Below are 15,738 nucleotides of genomic sequence, written 5' to 3'. Positions count from 1 at the left end.
ATATATTACTTCGAGTACAGAAAAAGCCCCGCTGAAAACCTCGTGGGACAGCAGGGGGCACTGTTGGTTCAACAGGTGAATTCCCGCTGGGTCAGTATCTCAAGGAGGCTTGAAACTGGGTAGCAACAAAATCATCTTTCGAGCATTTAGGGACCACAAGGGGAAGACATGTTCAAGGTCCAGGCGGAGGAGTTAGAGACAGAGGCAGACACACACACACGCCTCAAGTGTTTTATGGCCGGCTGGGAAGATGAGTTTCACAAGGACTTTCCCAGGCATGTCCCAGACCAACGTGAACTGAGTGCAGGTTTCACGCGCAGGACAACAGGATGGTCCAGATCAGGATCAGAAGGAACTGAGAAGGTCACCTATGGGACCTGTCTTCTGCAGAAGGTATGAGCTTCACAGCTGATGCCAGTAATGTGGAAGGTCTGACTGTCTCATGAGGGGAAGAGGACATAAGGCCTTTTCCTTCTTGGGGGCACCGGCTCTAACACCAGCCTTTCTATAGATTTATTTTTGCAGCATCCTGCAGGATGAAATTGAATCGATCCCTACTCTAGAATCTACAAGTCTGTTCCCCCAAGTGATCAATTAGTTCATAGCACTTTCCTAACAGAAATAAAGATGATCTACTTTTCACATGCAAAGCCGAGGGAGGCCATGGCTGGTCCCCCTAGGAAGAGCAGGTGTCTCCTTTAATGCTTCTTCTGGATCAATGTCCTGAGGGTCTCCTTCACATACCAAAGGGACACCTGGGTCACCCTGGAATTAAGAATAACCACAGTGGCATCTTGTACATCTCTAACATGACTTTTCATCTACAGTTAGATGAAAATCCTAAGCCACACTCAAAAGCTGCCCCACACAAAGCTTCCCAAACCTACCTTAAACTGTGGCCAACCCTACCAGACTCCAACACAACAGAAGCCAATGCAACATTATCCAACAGGATTCTTTTGGGTAGACATTAAGTTTGGACTAGGGCTGATATGATCATTTTAACCAGGGACGGAGTTTGGCGTAAGTGTGGTAGGATTTTGTTTGGTGAGGTTTGAGTTTGGGATAGTGTTGACTAGGGTTGTGTTAGGCAGGGTCGGAGTTTAAGCATGATTGGTAAGGATGTGTTGGGCAGGATTTGAGCTTCAGGTATGGTTGTGATGGCCGGGGTGTGAGTGAGTTTGGCTTAGGAATGGTTAGGGTTATATTGGCCTGGGTTTGAGTTTGAGGTAAGGTTGTGTTGGGTGGGGGGGCAGAGTTTGAGGTAGAATTGAATATGATTGTGTTGGGTGGGATTTAAGTTTGTTGTAGGCTTAGTAAGGTTGTTTTGGGTGGGCTTTGGGTTTGGGGTAGGGCTGTATAGGGTTATGCTCATAACGGGTTGAGTTTGAGGTATGGTTATGTTAGGTTGGCTTTGAGGCTGGAGTAGGGTTGTGTAGGGTTGTGTTCGGTTGGTTTGAGATTGGCATAGGATTGTGTGGAGTTGTGTTAGGTTGGCTTTGAGATTGGGGTAGGGTTGGGTAGGGTTGTATTAGGTTGGTTTGAGATTTTGTAGTGTTGGGTAGGTTTGTGTCCATCAGGGTTTGAGTTGGGGTAAGGTTGTGTCAAGTTGGGTAAAGTGGGGCTTGAAAATGAGGTGGAATTGTAATGGGTTTTGTTAGCCCAGGATGAAATTTGGGATTGAATTTTTGTATTGAGTTTGAGTAGGTAATTGGCCTATTTCTGTTTGCCCCAGTTTATTCCATTTTATTTTGTTTTTTTTTCATTGTCCTGTTTTAGGTGTAATTGTGATGCGGTTCCAGGGTCCCCCATGCTCTGCACCCCGTCCGCAGGCAGGTGTGACTCTCACTCAGCTGGAGAACAGCAGGTTTATTAGCCGTCAGGACACAGCATCTTACAGAAGAGTCAGTACAGCAATCAGAGACAGCCAGTCCAATCCATGTTGGGGACAGGAGGCCCCAAGGGAACCCCGGAGCCAGGGCCTGGCCCCCTCCTTTGTCGCTCTCTCTCCCGGCTCAGACTAACTGCTTTCCAGCTCCCAGTTCCAATTCAAACCCCTTCAGGCTCCACCTCCTCCTTTCTCTGCAGTCCAGAGGTGTCACCTGGTTGACTCGGTTGGCCTCAGCAGGAGCCCCCCACCCTCTGTGAGCCACTCACATACACCCACATATCCCCCACTACATCACAGTAATACAAAGGGCCTACAGAGTTGATAGGCTAGAAGAGGTTGGCTTTAGCAGCTTTTTTCATTTTTGTAGGTGTTAGTATTGTACGTAAATGTTCACAAAAATGTTGTCAGAATAAGTATATCCCACATCAGGTGGTCTTACAATATCCGTATCTGATATTTCAGCTTCCTTTTTCTAACCACAAGCTGACACAAAAGGTTGCAGTTATCTTTGGACCATCATCAGGTGCCCAAAAATATCATGGCCCGGACGTACGGGTCATCTTGGTTACCACACAGGTCATGAGGTGGCATTTCTTGGTATTCTACTTCCGGTGCCCATTCTTGGAATTTGCTCTCGCAGCCGCAACATCCCACTTCATATGTGTTCAGAATGGTGTCTTAGCATTAATTCCACCAAACACGTGTACACCCGAAAAGCTGCGGTGCGGAGGCCTCCTTTGGTATTGGGAGGCTGGGCCAAAGGGGAATCAAAGAGGTCAATAACATCCCATGGCAAATAGTGAGAAACTGAACGCTCCGAGGTTTTTCTAAAGATTCTCTAAAACCCTCTCTAAAAATTCTTCTCTCTTCTAAATGGCAAGACTTTGTCACACAAGAGGATCTTTGGAACAGAGCAGGACAAAAACCACTTGACTTGGAAGCAAGAGAAGGAACTGGGGCTGGCTGTCAGAACACCATCCCCCCAGCATCATCCGTCAATCCCTCGCATGGAACCCTCAAGGCAACCACAAAAGAGGAAGACCCTGGACAATGTGGAGAAGCTCTAGTGAGACCGAAGAACAACAACTGGGCTACCCTTGGACTCAGCTAGAAGTTTTGTCCCAAGACAGAGTGGAGTGGCGAAGTCTTGTAGATGTATAAGTAACAGAGAGGGAGCTGTGCTAGTCTATACACTGTCAAAACAAAAAAGCAGTCCAGTAGCGCTTTAAAGACTAACAAAATAATTTATTAGGTGAGCCTTCGTGGGACAGACCCACGTGGGCTGAAGAAGTGGGTCGGTCCCATGAAAGCTCATCACATAATAAATTATTTTGTTTGTCTTTAAAGTGCTACTTGACTGCTTTCGTGGAGTATCAGGGTTTAAATCAAGTAAGTCAAGAAGTAGTTTCACTCTTTTAAAATCTTCAAAGTGCCCGCAACTCCGATATCACCTCTCCTTCTCACCACCGGAGGAGAGGAGAAGGTTCTTCAACTTCTGGGGTTCTCAGGAGAGAGCATGAATTTGGTGTTTTACTAGGCATAGATAAGGCCTAGATGAAAATCACAGGCTAGGTCTTGTGGGGGAAAAACTGCTTTAAGGGTTAAAAGAGTTTCTCACACTAACCAGACCTCACTCTGGAACAAAAACTAGAGGGTCATCTGCACCTCTCGGAAGTCCCTATCTTGTCGCTTAGAGACGATTTATCCTGTAGGTTTCCCTGTCTGGGTTATCATGTACCTTTGTAATGTAAACTGGCCTCAAGCACAGCTGGTGCTTACAGACATGTCTCACGACAATTCTGCTGAGACTTTCATATGTTAAAGAAAACAATTAATGACTAAACTGTCGAAACAAACTGTACAAAGAGTCCTTGGAACTGGTTCTCAGGGCTCCCACTTCTTTGGAAGCTGGCAGCCTGCATACATGCAAATAAAGTCTCCTTTAGATCTCACTCTTGCCTGACTGCTTTGACCTCCAGCCTTGGACCTTTGGGGGACACTGTACCCCAGGGGCTCGGGATCCCCAACAGTCTACACTACACCTTAAAGTCAATTGTAGATATGCAATTCCAGCTGTAGCAATTATGTAGCAGTTATTGAATTATCTACAATCGACTTACCTGGCTTTCTTCCCTTACTCCTTGTGAGACTGACTAGTAGAGGGGTCAACCGTCAACCCCAATAGTTTGATTTTGCAATCTATCTATCCATCTATCTATCCACATACACCGTATCTACCTATCTATCTACAGACACCGTATCTATCTATCTATCTGTCTATCTATCTATCCCCATACACCATATCTATCTATCTAGCCCCATACACTCTATCTATCTATCTATCTATCTATGTATCTATCTAGCAATCTATCTATGTATCTCTCTATCCCCATACACCGTATCTATCTATCTATCTAGCAATCTATCCCCATACACCATATCTATCTATTTGTCTATCTATCCATCTATCTATCTGTCAACCCCAAATAAATCGTCCCAGCCAGGACTTTATCAATCCAGGACTTGAACACCTCTAGGGATGGAGATGCCATCACCTCTCCAGGTTACCCGCTTAAGATGTATACAGAGGACACGTTCCATCCCTCACCTGCTCATCTTTGCTTCCGTCTTTACCCCAAACTACGACTGCTTTCTTTTCTCCAAATGTCAGCCAGGCTGGCCAAATCTCTGGCACCATTTTCTGCATGCCTGGAGAGCAGATTTGAGTTAAACTCCGATCCCCCTAAAAAAACAATGAGAGAAGCAACGAGGCCACTTATTTTCTGCTCATCAAATGGAAATGTTTTTTAGCCAGTGCTCCAAAAGTTCTTCTTAGACCTACATTTAATATTAATTCTTCAGGAAATTATATGAAGGATGCATCTGACTCCTCTTCCACTGTTCAAAGGTGCTACATCTACAGAGCAGCAGAGAAGAGTGCGGGGTGATTTGATAGCAGCCTTCCACTTCCTGAAGGGAAGTTCTAAAGAGGATGGAGAGAGGCTGTTCTCAGTGGTGATGGATGGCAGAACAAGGAGCAATGGTCTGAAGTTACAGAACAGGAGGTGTAGGTTGGATATTAGGAAAAAAATCTATTTCCCCAGGAGGGAGGTGAAGCACTGGAATATGTTACCGAGAGAGGTGGTGGAATCTCCATCCCTAGAGGTTTGTAAGTCTTGGCTTGAAAAGGGGGAACTGGAATGACTTAGTTGGGGTTGGTCCTGCTTTAGGCAGGGGGCTGGACTTGATGTCCTGCTGAGGTCCCTTCCAGCCCTAGGAGTCTATGATTCTATTTTTCTATGATTATTAGGGCACCCCAATAAAGTTTAGGGTGGAAACATTGATTTTCCACCATCTTCAGAACATCCCTTCACCGGCTGGAAGACTGTTCTCAGAAGGGTGGCTCAGTGGTTTGCGCATGGGCCTACTAAACCTAGGACTGTGAGCTCAGTCCTTGAGGGGACCATTTAGGACCTGGAGCAAATAGAAGGAAGGTGCTAGGTGCTGCTAAGAGGGCAGGTGTTTGGACTCCATGACCAAGGTCCCTTCCAGCTCTATGAGATGTGTACCTCCCCTCTTGTCTGGAATGAATGCCTTTAAAGGGTTAAATCCAGCAAGAGCAGGGTCTTGGTCAGGAAACAGCCAGGTAAGCCAATGGGAAGAGAGAGGAGGATATTTGAATTGAATCAGTTACCTGTCAAGGGGGTCTTTCTTTCGTCTGGCCAGAGGAGAGAGCCACAGAGATGGTTTAATCCCGAGCAGACTCCCTCCCAGGATCAGGGAGTCTGTGACCTTGGGAGGCTTTTAAGCAGAACCCCAAAGAGGCAAGGTATTTTAAGGTCTCCTGTGGGTCCCACCTTCTGCACTCAGAGGCTATGTCTAGCCTTAGACTAGGTCTAGTTTCTTGCATTTGTTTCCCAGACCCTCTTCTCCTGAGGTGGAGGCCAACCAAGCTGCTCCAGAGAGGATGGACTGACGTTCCTTGTGACCAAAATGGAATCCTTCAGAGGACCAAGAGAGTGACCAATCAGACCCCAGCAGAGCCGGCATCTTAAGATAATTCAGCCCAACTCATTCACAATCTTCTCCTTAGCTGGAGGTCCAGTTTCTTCAATGCCCTCACGACCCCTCACCATATCTACTCAGTCTTAAGTCCCATATCCTGCCCATGGGGGAGCCAGATTGGCTGCAGACAGACAGCTAGCGGTAGGGAGTGTGAGGTCCCAGACCACCCTGGGAGGTTTTTACTGAGGGAGCCGCACAGATCCAGGGCTGATAGGTGTACCGTCCTATGCACCCAGAAAAGTTCCCCAGGAGCAGACCTGGCTACAGCACTCTGCCTTGGATGCCCCCAAACTAAGGACAGTGGATTGGATTGGAAGCTTACAGGGCCCAGCCTGCAGGTCTGATTAGAACAGACTACAGGTTGCGTGGTGGGACTGGATCAGGAGGGCAATATCTCCCTCTCTACAGAACCAGCCAGGCAGAGCAAGAAATGGAAAGGTTGAGCCCCTCAGCAAGCCCGGTTGCTTTCGGCCCAGGCTTGTAGCGGATGGAAGTAGCTTTCATCCATGACATCAGAAACCTCAGGGGCACCATGGGAGCATTAGGGTTCTTTCTTTCTCACATTCAAGATATTGAGGATAAGACCACTTGGTGAGAAATGACTCACAATCCAATGCATTGTGCAGCTCTGGTCAATGCATTGCTGGGACTAAGCAATGCACAGCTGGGGCCATGCACAGCTGGAGCTATGGAAGCACATTCGGGGCCATGCACAGCTGGAGCTATGGAATGCACAGCTGGGGAAATGCACAGCTGGAGCTATGGAAGCCCAGCCGGGGCCATGCACAGCTGGAGCTATGGAAAGCACAACTGGGGCCATGCACAGCTGGAGCTATGGAATGCTCAGCTGGGGCCATGCACAGCTGGAGCTATGGAATGCGCAGCTGGGGAAATGCACAGCTGGAGCTATGGAAGCACATTCGGGGCCATGCACAGCTGGAGCTATGGAATGCTCAGCTGGGGCCATGCACAGCTGGAGCTATGGAATGCACAGCTGGGGAAATGCACAGCTGGAGCTATGGAAGCCCAGCCGGGGCCATGCACAGCTGGAGCTATGGAAAGCACAACTGGGGCCATGCACAGCTGGAGCTCTGGAAGCACAGCCGGGGCCATGCACAGCTGGGGCCATGCACAGCTGGAGCTATGGAAGCACAGCAAGGGCCATGCACAGCTGGAGCTATGGAATGCACAGCTGGGGACATGCACAGCTGGAGCTATGGAATGCGCAGCTGGGAGCCATGCACAGCTGGAGCTATGGAAACACAGCCGGGGCCATGCACAGGTGGAGCTATGGAAGCACAGCCAGGGCCATGCACAGGTGGAGCTATGGCAGCACAGCTGGGGCCATGCACAGGTGGAGCTATGGCAGCACAGCAGGGGCCATGCACAGCTGGAGCTATGGAAGCACAGCCAGGGCCATGCACAGGTGGAGCTATGGCAGCACAGCTGGGGCCATGCACAGGTGGAGCTATGGCAGCACAGCTGGGGCCATGCACAGCTGGAGCTATGGAAGCACAGCCAGGGCCATGCACAGGTGGAGCTATGGCAGCACAGCTGGGGCCATGCACAGGTGGAGCTATGGCAGCACAGCAGGGGCCATGCACAGCTGGAGCTATGTAATGCACAGCTGGGGACATGCACAGCTGGAGCTATGGAAGCACAGCCGGGGCCATGCACAGCTGGAGCTATGGCAGCACAGCTGGGGCCATGCACAGCCAGGGCCATGCACAGGTGGAGCTATGGAATGCACATCTGGGGACATGCACAGCTGGAGCTATGGAAGCACAGCTGGGGCCAAGCACAGCTGGGAGCCATGCACAGCTGGAGCTATGGAATGCGCAGCTGGGAGCCATGCACGGCTGGAGCTATGGAAGCACAGCAGGGGCCATGCACAGCTGGAGCTATGGAAGCACGGCTGGAGCCATGCACAGCTGGAGCTATGGAAGCACAGCAGGGGCCATGCACAGCTGGAGCTATGGAAACACAGCCGGGGCCATGCACAGGTGGAGCTATGGAAACACAGCCGGGGCCATGCACAGGTGGAGCTATGGCAGCACAGCTGGGGCCATGCACAGCTGGGGCCATGCACAGCAGGGGCCATGCACAGCTGGTGCTATGGAAGCACAGCTGGGGCCATGCACAGATGGAGCTATGGAATGCACACCTGGCGCTATGCACAGCTGGCGCTATGGAAGCACAGCTGGGGCCATGCACAGATGGAGCTATGGAATGCACACCTGGCGCTATGCACAGCTGGCGCTATGGAAGCACAGCTGGGGCCATGCACAGATGGAGCTATGGAACGCACAGCTGGGGACATGCACAGCTGGCGCTATGGAAGCACAGCTGGGGCCATGCACAGCTGTAACGTACTAATAGCATTCTTGGGTGCATTAAATGAAGTACCACAGACAAGTCAGCACAGAAGGTTATAATTCCACTGTACTCCACACTGTCAGTCTCTTTGGTTCTAGGAGGCTCCTGCTGGGAGTCAACCCAACCCTATGCCAAACTCAAACTGAACTGAACACAGTTTTACCCCAGATCAAATCTTTTCCAATATGTCTCTACACCAAACTCAGCCTCAGCAACACCAAACCTCCACCCAACTCAAAACCTGCCCAACAGAACTTTACCCACACACATAACGCTGGCCAACACGATCCTACCAACCCTACCCAAACGAAAACTCTGACGAACACAACGGAGTGTAATTCTACCTCAAACCCAACCTTGTGTAACTAGACACAACCTTAGCCCAAAACCAACACTTGACCAACATAGCCCTTCCCATCCCTACCTTAATTTCAAACTCCACCCAGCACAGCCTTACCGCATACCTCAAACCCATCCAGATCAACCCTACCAACCCTATTCCAACCTCAACCCCATCCAGATCAACCCTACTTCACCCCATCCCAAAACCAAATCCCAACGAACAGAATTCTTCTGCAGTATTAAACTGTGCTCAACACAACCCAACCCTAAGTCAACCCCCAGGCTAAGGAGGCCAACCCAACACTATCCAAAGCTCAAATAGTAAACAGCACAAGCGCGAGCGACCCGTCTTCAAGATCAAATGCCACAAATCACAATCCTACACAAATCTATCACACTTAACTCTTGTTCCACAAAACATACTCCAAACTACCCCATTTCTACCCAATTAATCCCCGTCCTATCCCGACCCAACATACACCTGTCCTGCTAGTGTCAACTCACAATCATCCCTACCCATGTCCACCCAATTCAAACCCAACACAACTGTAACAAACTTAACTGAACCTACGTATAATCTACCCATTTTATCCCCTAACCAGCCTCAGTTAGACTCACCAAGGTCTGCCTAAAGCTATCAAGTGTGACCCAAATAATAAAGGGGAAACTCTTTGAAACTAGAAAACATTTTTGTGAATGTTGAAAAGGGCCATTTTACACACAACATAGTTCCTTTCAAATATTTTAAACTTTCTTCATTCACATATGATCGAATCTTTACCTAAAAAGTTGTACTAGAACTGTGCAAGAGATAACTGTGGTTTTTCTTCACCTTATTGTGTCCAGTTCTGGGCACCCCAATTCAAGAAAGATGTGGAGAAATTAGAGAAGGTCCAGAGAAGAGCAACTAGAATGATAAAAGGTCTGGAGAATATGACTTATGAAGAAAGGCTGAAAGAATTGGGCTTGTTTAGCTTGGAAAAGAGAAGATTGAGGGGGGACGTGATAGCGGTTTTCAGATATCCTAAAGGGTGTCATAAGGAGGAGGGAGAAAACTTGTTCTTCTTGGCCTCTGAGAAGAGAACTAGAGGCAATGGACTTAAGCTGCAGCAAGGCAAGTTTAGGTTGGACATTGCCTACCAGGTGTATGTGACCCTGCAGTCCCAGGACATGAGCAGTGAGTGGAAAGGGCTGACACAGAAGTGAAACTAACTATATACTGCTCCTGGTTCCTCCTCCAGTTTGCTTGGTTGGCACGGAGGTGGTCAGGTGTCAGTGGTGGGATACAAGCATCAGGAAGAATGACCAGATATGCAATGCATTTATTATTTCCTCTATGATTTCCCTCGTCCTTCTACCAGACCTGACATGATCTTCTCCCGTTCTAGGGGTGAATTTCCCCAGGCTCCAAACCCACCTCTGGTGACACCTGCTAAATACAACAACTAGCTGTGAGTCAGAGGTTGCAGGGACTCGGTTCATTCAGTTCCCCAAAGGCACAGATCCATTGTTTTCGAACTTCATTTTTATTCCTTGGAGCAAGCAGAGTACACATGTCACAGGCAAAGCAACAGGACAGGTTAGAAAGAAGCACTCTCAGTGGTCGTTTCATGCTCATTTGCTTCCCCGCCTAGCTTGCTAATTCCCCATCTCATTAATAAGTTCCCAGGGGCGTAACTGGGGTGTGTGGAATGGGAGGTGGCCACTCTGGGGGAACTAATGTGTGAGGGACCTCATGAGGACAGGGCAGATTTTTCTGCCCATTTTAAATGAGTTAGGGTGAGGTAATGGTCAGGGGCCCTCAGCCTCATTGACTGGACCACAGGACACGGGGGAGAGCTACCGATTGGTGGATCTTCCCCTGTGTCTGGATTCCCACTATTACCAGAGCGGGCAAAAAAACAGGTAAAAAGAGGCAGGCTTGGGGAGGGGGAAATAAATCGAGCTCCTAATTCCCTTAGACTCCCTGCTTTGACACCCATGAGTTGGGAACTGCCAGAGCATAGCACAGCTTGGGAAAGGGGTTCTGGGAAGCCCTATAGCTGGGCCACACCACTGGTCTGTCCACCGATTCCCAGATGATCTCCGGACTGTGACCTCTTCATCATCTCATGTATCCAGGGGATGAAGGTGGCGACTCTTGTGTACACACTGGGTGGGATCCCAAAGGGTGATCCCCAAGAGACGATGCCCTGGGCTTTTCCTTCACACACCAGGGGGCCCCCAGAGTCACCCTGTGCAAAAAAAAAAGCAAACCACAGATGGGGAACAGCTTGGTGAGTCGTTCCCTGTTTTTCTTCAAACACTGATGGTCACAGATCCCACATCACATCCTCCCCCGGCCCCTTTCTGGACTCTGTTTCCCCAGGAGAGAAGATGAACTTTTTTCTCTTTTCCTTTGTCCAGCTCTGAGCATCGCAAGTCCTAATCTCTGAGCTTTGGGGCTGGTGTCCAACTACCACACCAAGAGCATCATTAATAATAACGATTTATCAAGGGTGATTGAGAGTTTCACCTGAAAAGAGTTTTGGCACCGATGTCGGTCTCCAGCACAAATCATGGTGAGTGGGTTATAGTAAGAGGGTCTCAGACAAGGAACATTCCAACAGGCCTCATTGTCCTGCACCTTCAAGTCCACCTCCTGAAGAGTCGGCGAGGTCTCATTGTTCCATGAATTTGTTCTACCCCAGCCAGCGACGCTGCACACGGTCCCTGGCCGCACTTTCTGACCGGATGGGGGCAAGGGGATGACACTGATGTTTCTGTTGAGAGCTACAGCACGTTCCAGCTACAATCAAGGTGGGGAAGAAGCGGCAGGGTCAGTTTGCAGGTAAGAGCTGATGACAAGTGGGAAGAGATTCCAACCATGCAGAAAGAGCAGCCGATGTATGGCCATGGGAGTCACTCGGGGAGGAGTGATGGGATGGGGGCAGTACCTGAACCAGTGTGAGGTCACTGGGGGCAGAGTGATGGGATGGGGCGGTACCTCCACCAGTGTGAGGTCACTGGGGTGGGGTGATGGGATGGGGCGGTACCTACAGCGGTGTAAGGTCACTGGGGGTGGGGTGATGGGATGGGATTGGTACCTGCAGCAGCATGATGTCATTGTTTAGAGTCTCTCTGTTGTATTTCCAGTGGGGGATTGGGCGGCACACACGGATCCATTGTTGGCTCTGTTCCTGTTTGTTAATGTTATGGGCTCCCAGGAGCACAGTGATGCTGCTGTAAAAGCCAAGAGAAGCCCATAAGACACTGGGGCTGGGCTCGAACAGGTGCTGGTCTAACTCACAACCACTGATCTCCCAGGGACAGGGCAGCCTGGGGCTCTCAGGTGGAGATCCCACACTCCTTCATTCCCCTTCCCACCAGGTTTGTGTTCCTTGTTCAAGAAGTCATCTACCTCCGGAGCAGCTGTCCCCAGCCCAGAGTCCTGCACAGCTGTCCTGGGGCTATGAGCCCTTCCATGCCCCCTGTGGGGTAACTGACCATCGCTTGCTTGCTTTACCCCAACCTGGAGCTGGACCCTGGGTTGCAGAGGCCCTTAGAGACACACAGACATCCCCTGAGCAGATCAGACCCCTGGGCGCTGCTCCCCCAGCCTGTCCTACTCACTGCTCCTTCTCTGTGACCCACACCAGCATCAGAGCTCCTGGCTGCTCCATCGTCTGCGAATCCCAACATCCCCAGCACAGAAACACTTACTCTCCATTGCAGTGAGCGGCCGTCAGCACAAAGTTCTTCGACACCAGGAATCCTCCGCACGTGTATCTCTTGTTTCCTTGTCGTATCTCCAGATAGGCCATGTAGGGTCTGGAGTGGGGCTTGGCTTCATGTCCACAAATGATCTCACCTGTGGGGAGACCAGGCTGTCACCCAGAGCTCCATGATCTTCCTTGTGGTGAGGCACTGAGCTGCCCACCCCAGTAGGGACTCCTCACCACCTCAACCCGCTACCTCTGGTCCTCTGCCTGAGCGATCCCTGTGCATGGAATCCTGCCCCTTGCTCAGCTCTGCCCCAGACTGGGCACCCCACAGGGTAACTCTGCAGCTCTGAACTGGTTTGATAGGAAACCGAGGGGATTGTCCTGGCTCACTAATCACACTGCCTTCAGCGAACAGGCTGAGGAGCCCAAATTCTGCTAGACAGCCACTCCCACGTCCCCGGCTGATATTCAACTTGTGCATCAAACCATGGTGGCAAAGATGGATCCAGGCTGTCCCCTGTCTGGTATGGCCCGACCCAAGGCTGCTTTTATTTCTCTAAAGCAGGTTTCCCATCCTATGGGAGAAGATCCAAGCATTGGTCTCGATTTCATTTCTAAAGGTTCTCCTTTCGCCAGACAGAATCCCCCTGCTCTACTCCATCTTGCCCCTCTTAGGTGCCTCAGAACACAAAGGACGAAGGAAACAGCAGTCTGACAATGCCTGGGAGCGCAGATGTGCTTATCTCAAGCACGGTCTTTGATGCCTCAGAGCCCAGATGTGCTGCCTCATCACGACCGTGGACAACGGAAAACACAGCTAAGAGGGCTAACAGGCCAGGCGATGACCACAGGGCCTCAAAGTGACCTTGGCTGGTCCTGATAATTGATATGCCCACACATCGTCCCAGGAGAGGAATCTCCCGCCTATGCGAAAAGAATGTCTTGTCTGAATGATTTAGTTATCTCTGTCTTACAAGTGTAAATCAAGTTGCGACTCCCTTGTGAGAACTGGCGTCCCAAAGACAAACCAGTACAATTGGCACCTTTCGATACGGAAGAGCGTACTTGACCCAAGGGCTATAAAGATGGGTCCGGCAGCCCGCTCGAACTGAGCTCCAGTCACCTATAGCTCCCAGTCAGGTAAGGTCATTGCATCCCGAGGACCAAGGGGACGCCCTCCTCGTGCTCTTCTTCCCAAGGGATTAAGTGAAAGGCGCTGGCTACGCTGGAGTCAGAGGACACAGGGGTGAGAATTCTACCTACAATGTACATTTGTGCATATTTAATAGCAAGAGCTCTGTAGGCTGATGCGTTTTCTCCTTCTATGTGTAACTTGTCATCTAATTGGTCTGCCATGTGCATCATCCTACTAGCAGTAAAGAAGAATGAGCAATAACCTTGTAACTGTTAAGACTTATTTCTGCCTTTAATAAATAGCAACCATTTAAGCTTCAGCCTGACTCCTTCCAGTTACCATAACTCGGCCAAACACAGACAAAGAAGCTGAGCCGTTTGGCTATATCAGCCTGGTGAGTGGTAAGGTGCGGTAAAAGCTGAGCGCTGAGTCTTGTCGCCTCCAAGGGGCAGACCCCTGAGGCACCCTTCAGCCTCCCTGGCTGCCCGATGTGAGGGGACAGTCTGTCCTAGCAGTGAAAGACTTGGGTGGAATAAGACTCACAGACCACTCATGCCAGGTGCCCCAGAGGAGGTGAACCGAATGCAATGGTCAAGCGATTTGTCTCCTGCCGTCCATCTACCACCTTTGACAAAAGGCACCATACGTTACCCCTTCCTAATAGCCATCTATGGACCTAACCTCTGAACATTTATCCAGCTCCGAACATTTATCCAGCTCTTTTTTAACTCTGTTAGAGTCCTGGCCTTCACAGCGTCCTCTGGCGAGGAGTTCCACAGGTTGACTGTGCGCTGTGTGAAGAAAAACTTTCTTTTATTAGTTTTGAACCTGCTCCCCATTAATTTCATTTGGTGTCCTCTAGTTCTTATATTACGGGAACACGTAAATAACTTTTCTGTATTCACTTTCTCGACACCATTCATGATTCTATATATCTCTATCATATCGCCCCTCAATCTCCTCTTTTCTAGACTGAAAAGTCCCAGTCTCTCGAGCCTCCCCTCACATGGGACCCGCTCCAAACCCTTCATCATTTTAGTTGCCTTTTTCTGGACCTTTTCTAACACCAACATATCTTTTTTGAGGTGAAGAAACCACATCTGCACGCAGTACTCAAGATGTGGGCGCACCATAGTTTTATATAGGGGAAGTAAGATATTCTTCGTCTGATTGTCTCTCCCTTTTTCAATTATTCCTAACATCCTATTTGCTTTCCTGACTGACCTTTCCTGATCTGTTGGAGCTAAATTTGCCCCCATCATATTGTATGTATAAATGGGGTTATTTTCCCAATGTGCATTACCTTACACTTAGCCACATTACTTTTCATTTGCCAGGTTATTGCTCAATCTTCTTAACTACTAGTTGGATGATGCATAAGCCACATTAAATTTCCTTTGGGCAGAACTGACCACCTCCCTGACTTCCAGCCTTTGCAAAGGTGGGGTTCTCCACACCTCCAGCAGAGTTACCGTGGCTGGCACTACCAATGAGGTTCTGCCCCAGCTGGCTTCCAGCCATGAGGCAAGTGACGGGCAATGGTGCCTCCCCAAATGGTTTTTGAGCTGTGGAGACCAGGGGTTCTTGCATCTGTGGCTTCTGGTCACAGCTCTGCCCAAACTGACGGTCTGCCATAAGGGGCAGGGGTTCTTCCCCAACCCCAGACAGCTTCCAGCTGCCGCAATGAGGGTTCCCCTCATACCTTGGGGGGTTCCCTCTGTTGGCGCTGCCGGCAGGGGCTCCACATCACAGCCCCAAGCTTTCCCGTTCCTCCTCCAGCCTCTTCCAGCCCCGAATGTGATTCCACTATCTCTCCCGACCCCCTGAGCGACTCCTAGCCCCCGACTTTGACTCCCTGAGCTCTCCCTTACCCCCTGCAGGACCGAGTGACTCCTAGCCCATCAATGTAACTCTCCTAAGCCCCATCCAGCCCCTGGAAACCAGATGGCCAAGCTCCCTGGCCCTACTTAAATCCCGGAGTGTCTCTCTCCAGCCAGCTCCACAACTCAGGGTCCTTCACCCCCTTCTCCAAACCCACCGAAGGAGCCAGCGATTGCCCCCAGCAGAAGCATCTGACTCTGGGGAGGAGCTGGGATTTGCAAACAGCCAGAGAGCTCCCTGCTCTTCTTCCCATGGGCTCAGGTCCCCCAAGACTTACCAGCCCCAGTACCGGGGGGCAGGAGACATGCCACAGGCACCAAAATCAGGATCAGCATCCTCAGCAT

General features: G+C 50.0%; 1 protein-coding gene across 2 annotated transcripts; it reads right to left on the bottom strand.

Moving 5' to 3' along the window:
- Positions 1–10,189: 10,189 nt before the first annotated feature.
- LOC142004422 (mast cell protease 1A-like) lies at positions 10,190–15,738 on the bottom strand. Of its 2 annotated transcripts, none has more exons than XM_074982075.1 (5): positions 15,672–15,738; positions 12,377–12,524; positions 11,761–11,896; positions 11,190–11,462; positions 10,190–10,908 (listed from the first exon to the last, which is right to left on the bottom strand). In XM_074982075.1, exons 1-5 carry the CDS (start codon positions 15,736–15,738, stop codon positions 10,711–10,713), a joined length of 822 nt encoding a protein of 273 aa, XP_074838176.1. In that variant the 3' UTR covers positions 10,190–10,710. The 2 variants fall into 2 exon arrangements, with proteins under 2 accessions (XP_074838176.1, XP_074838177.1); XM_074982076.1 differs by having other exon boundaries at positions 11,761–11,893; positions 15,672–15,735.

This window comes from Carettochelys insculpta, chromosome 32 (genome assembly GCF_033958435.1).
Source record: "Carettochelys insculpta isolate YL-2023 chromosome 32, ASM3395843v1, whole genome shotgun sequence".
NCBI lineage: Eukaryota > Metazoa > Chordata > Testudines > Carettochelyidae > Carettochelys > Carettochelys insculpta.
This window is presented reverse-complemented; position numbering and strand designations above follow the sequence as displayed.

Bases quoted from the DNA above. Each gene is read 5' to 3' on its own strand.
- LOC142004422 (XM_074982075.1), bottom strand. From the start codon at position 15,738: ATGCTGAGGATGCTGATCCTGATTTTGGTGCCTGTGGCATGTCTCCTG. The intron at 11,897-12,376 runs GTAAGTGTTTCT...TGGCTTTTACAG, and splicing joins GCCGCTCACTGCAATGGAGA to CAGCATCACTGTGCTCCTGG. The intron at 10,909-11,189 runs GTGAAACTCTCA...TTTTTTGCACAG, and splicing joins GGTGCCAAAACTCTTTTCAG to GGTGACTCTGGGGGCCCCCT.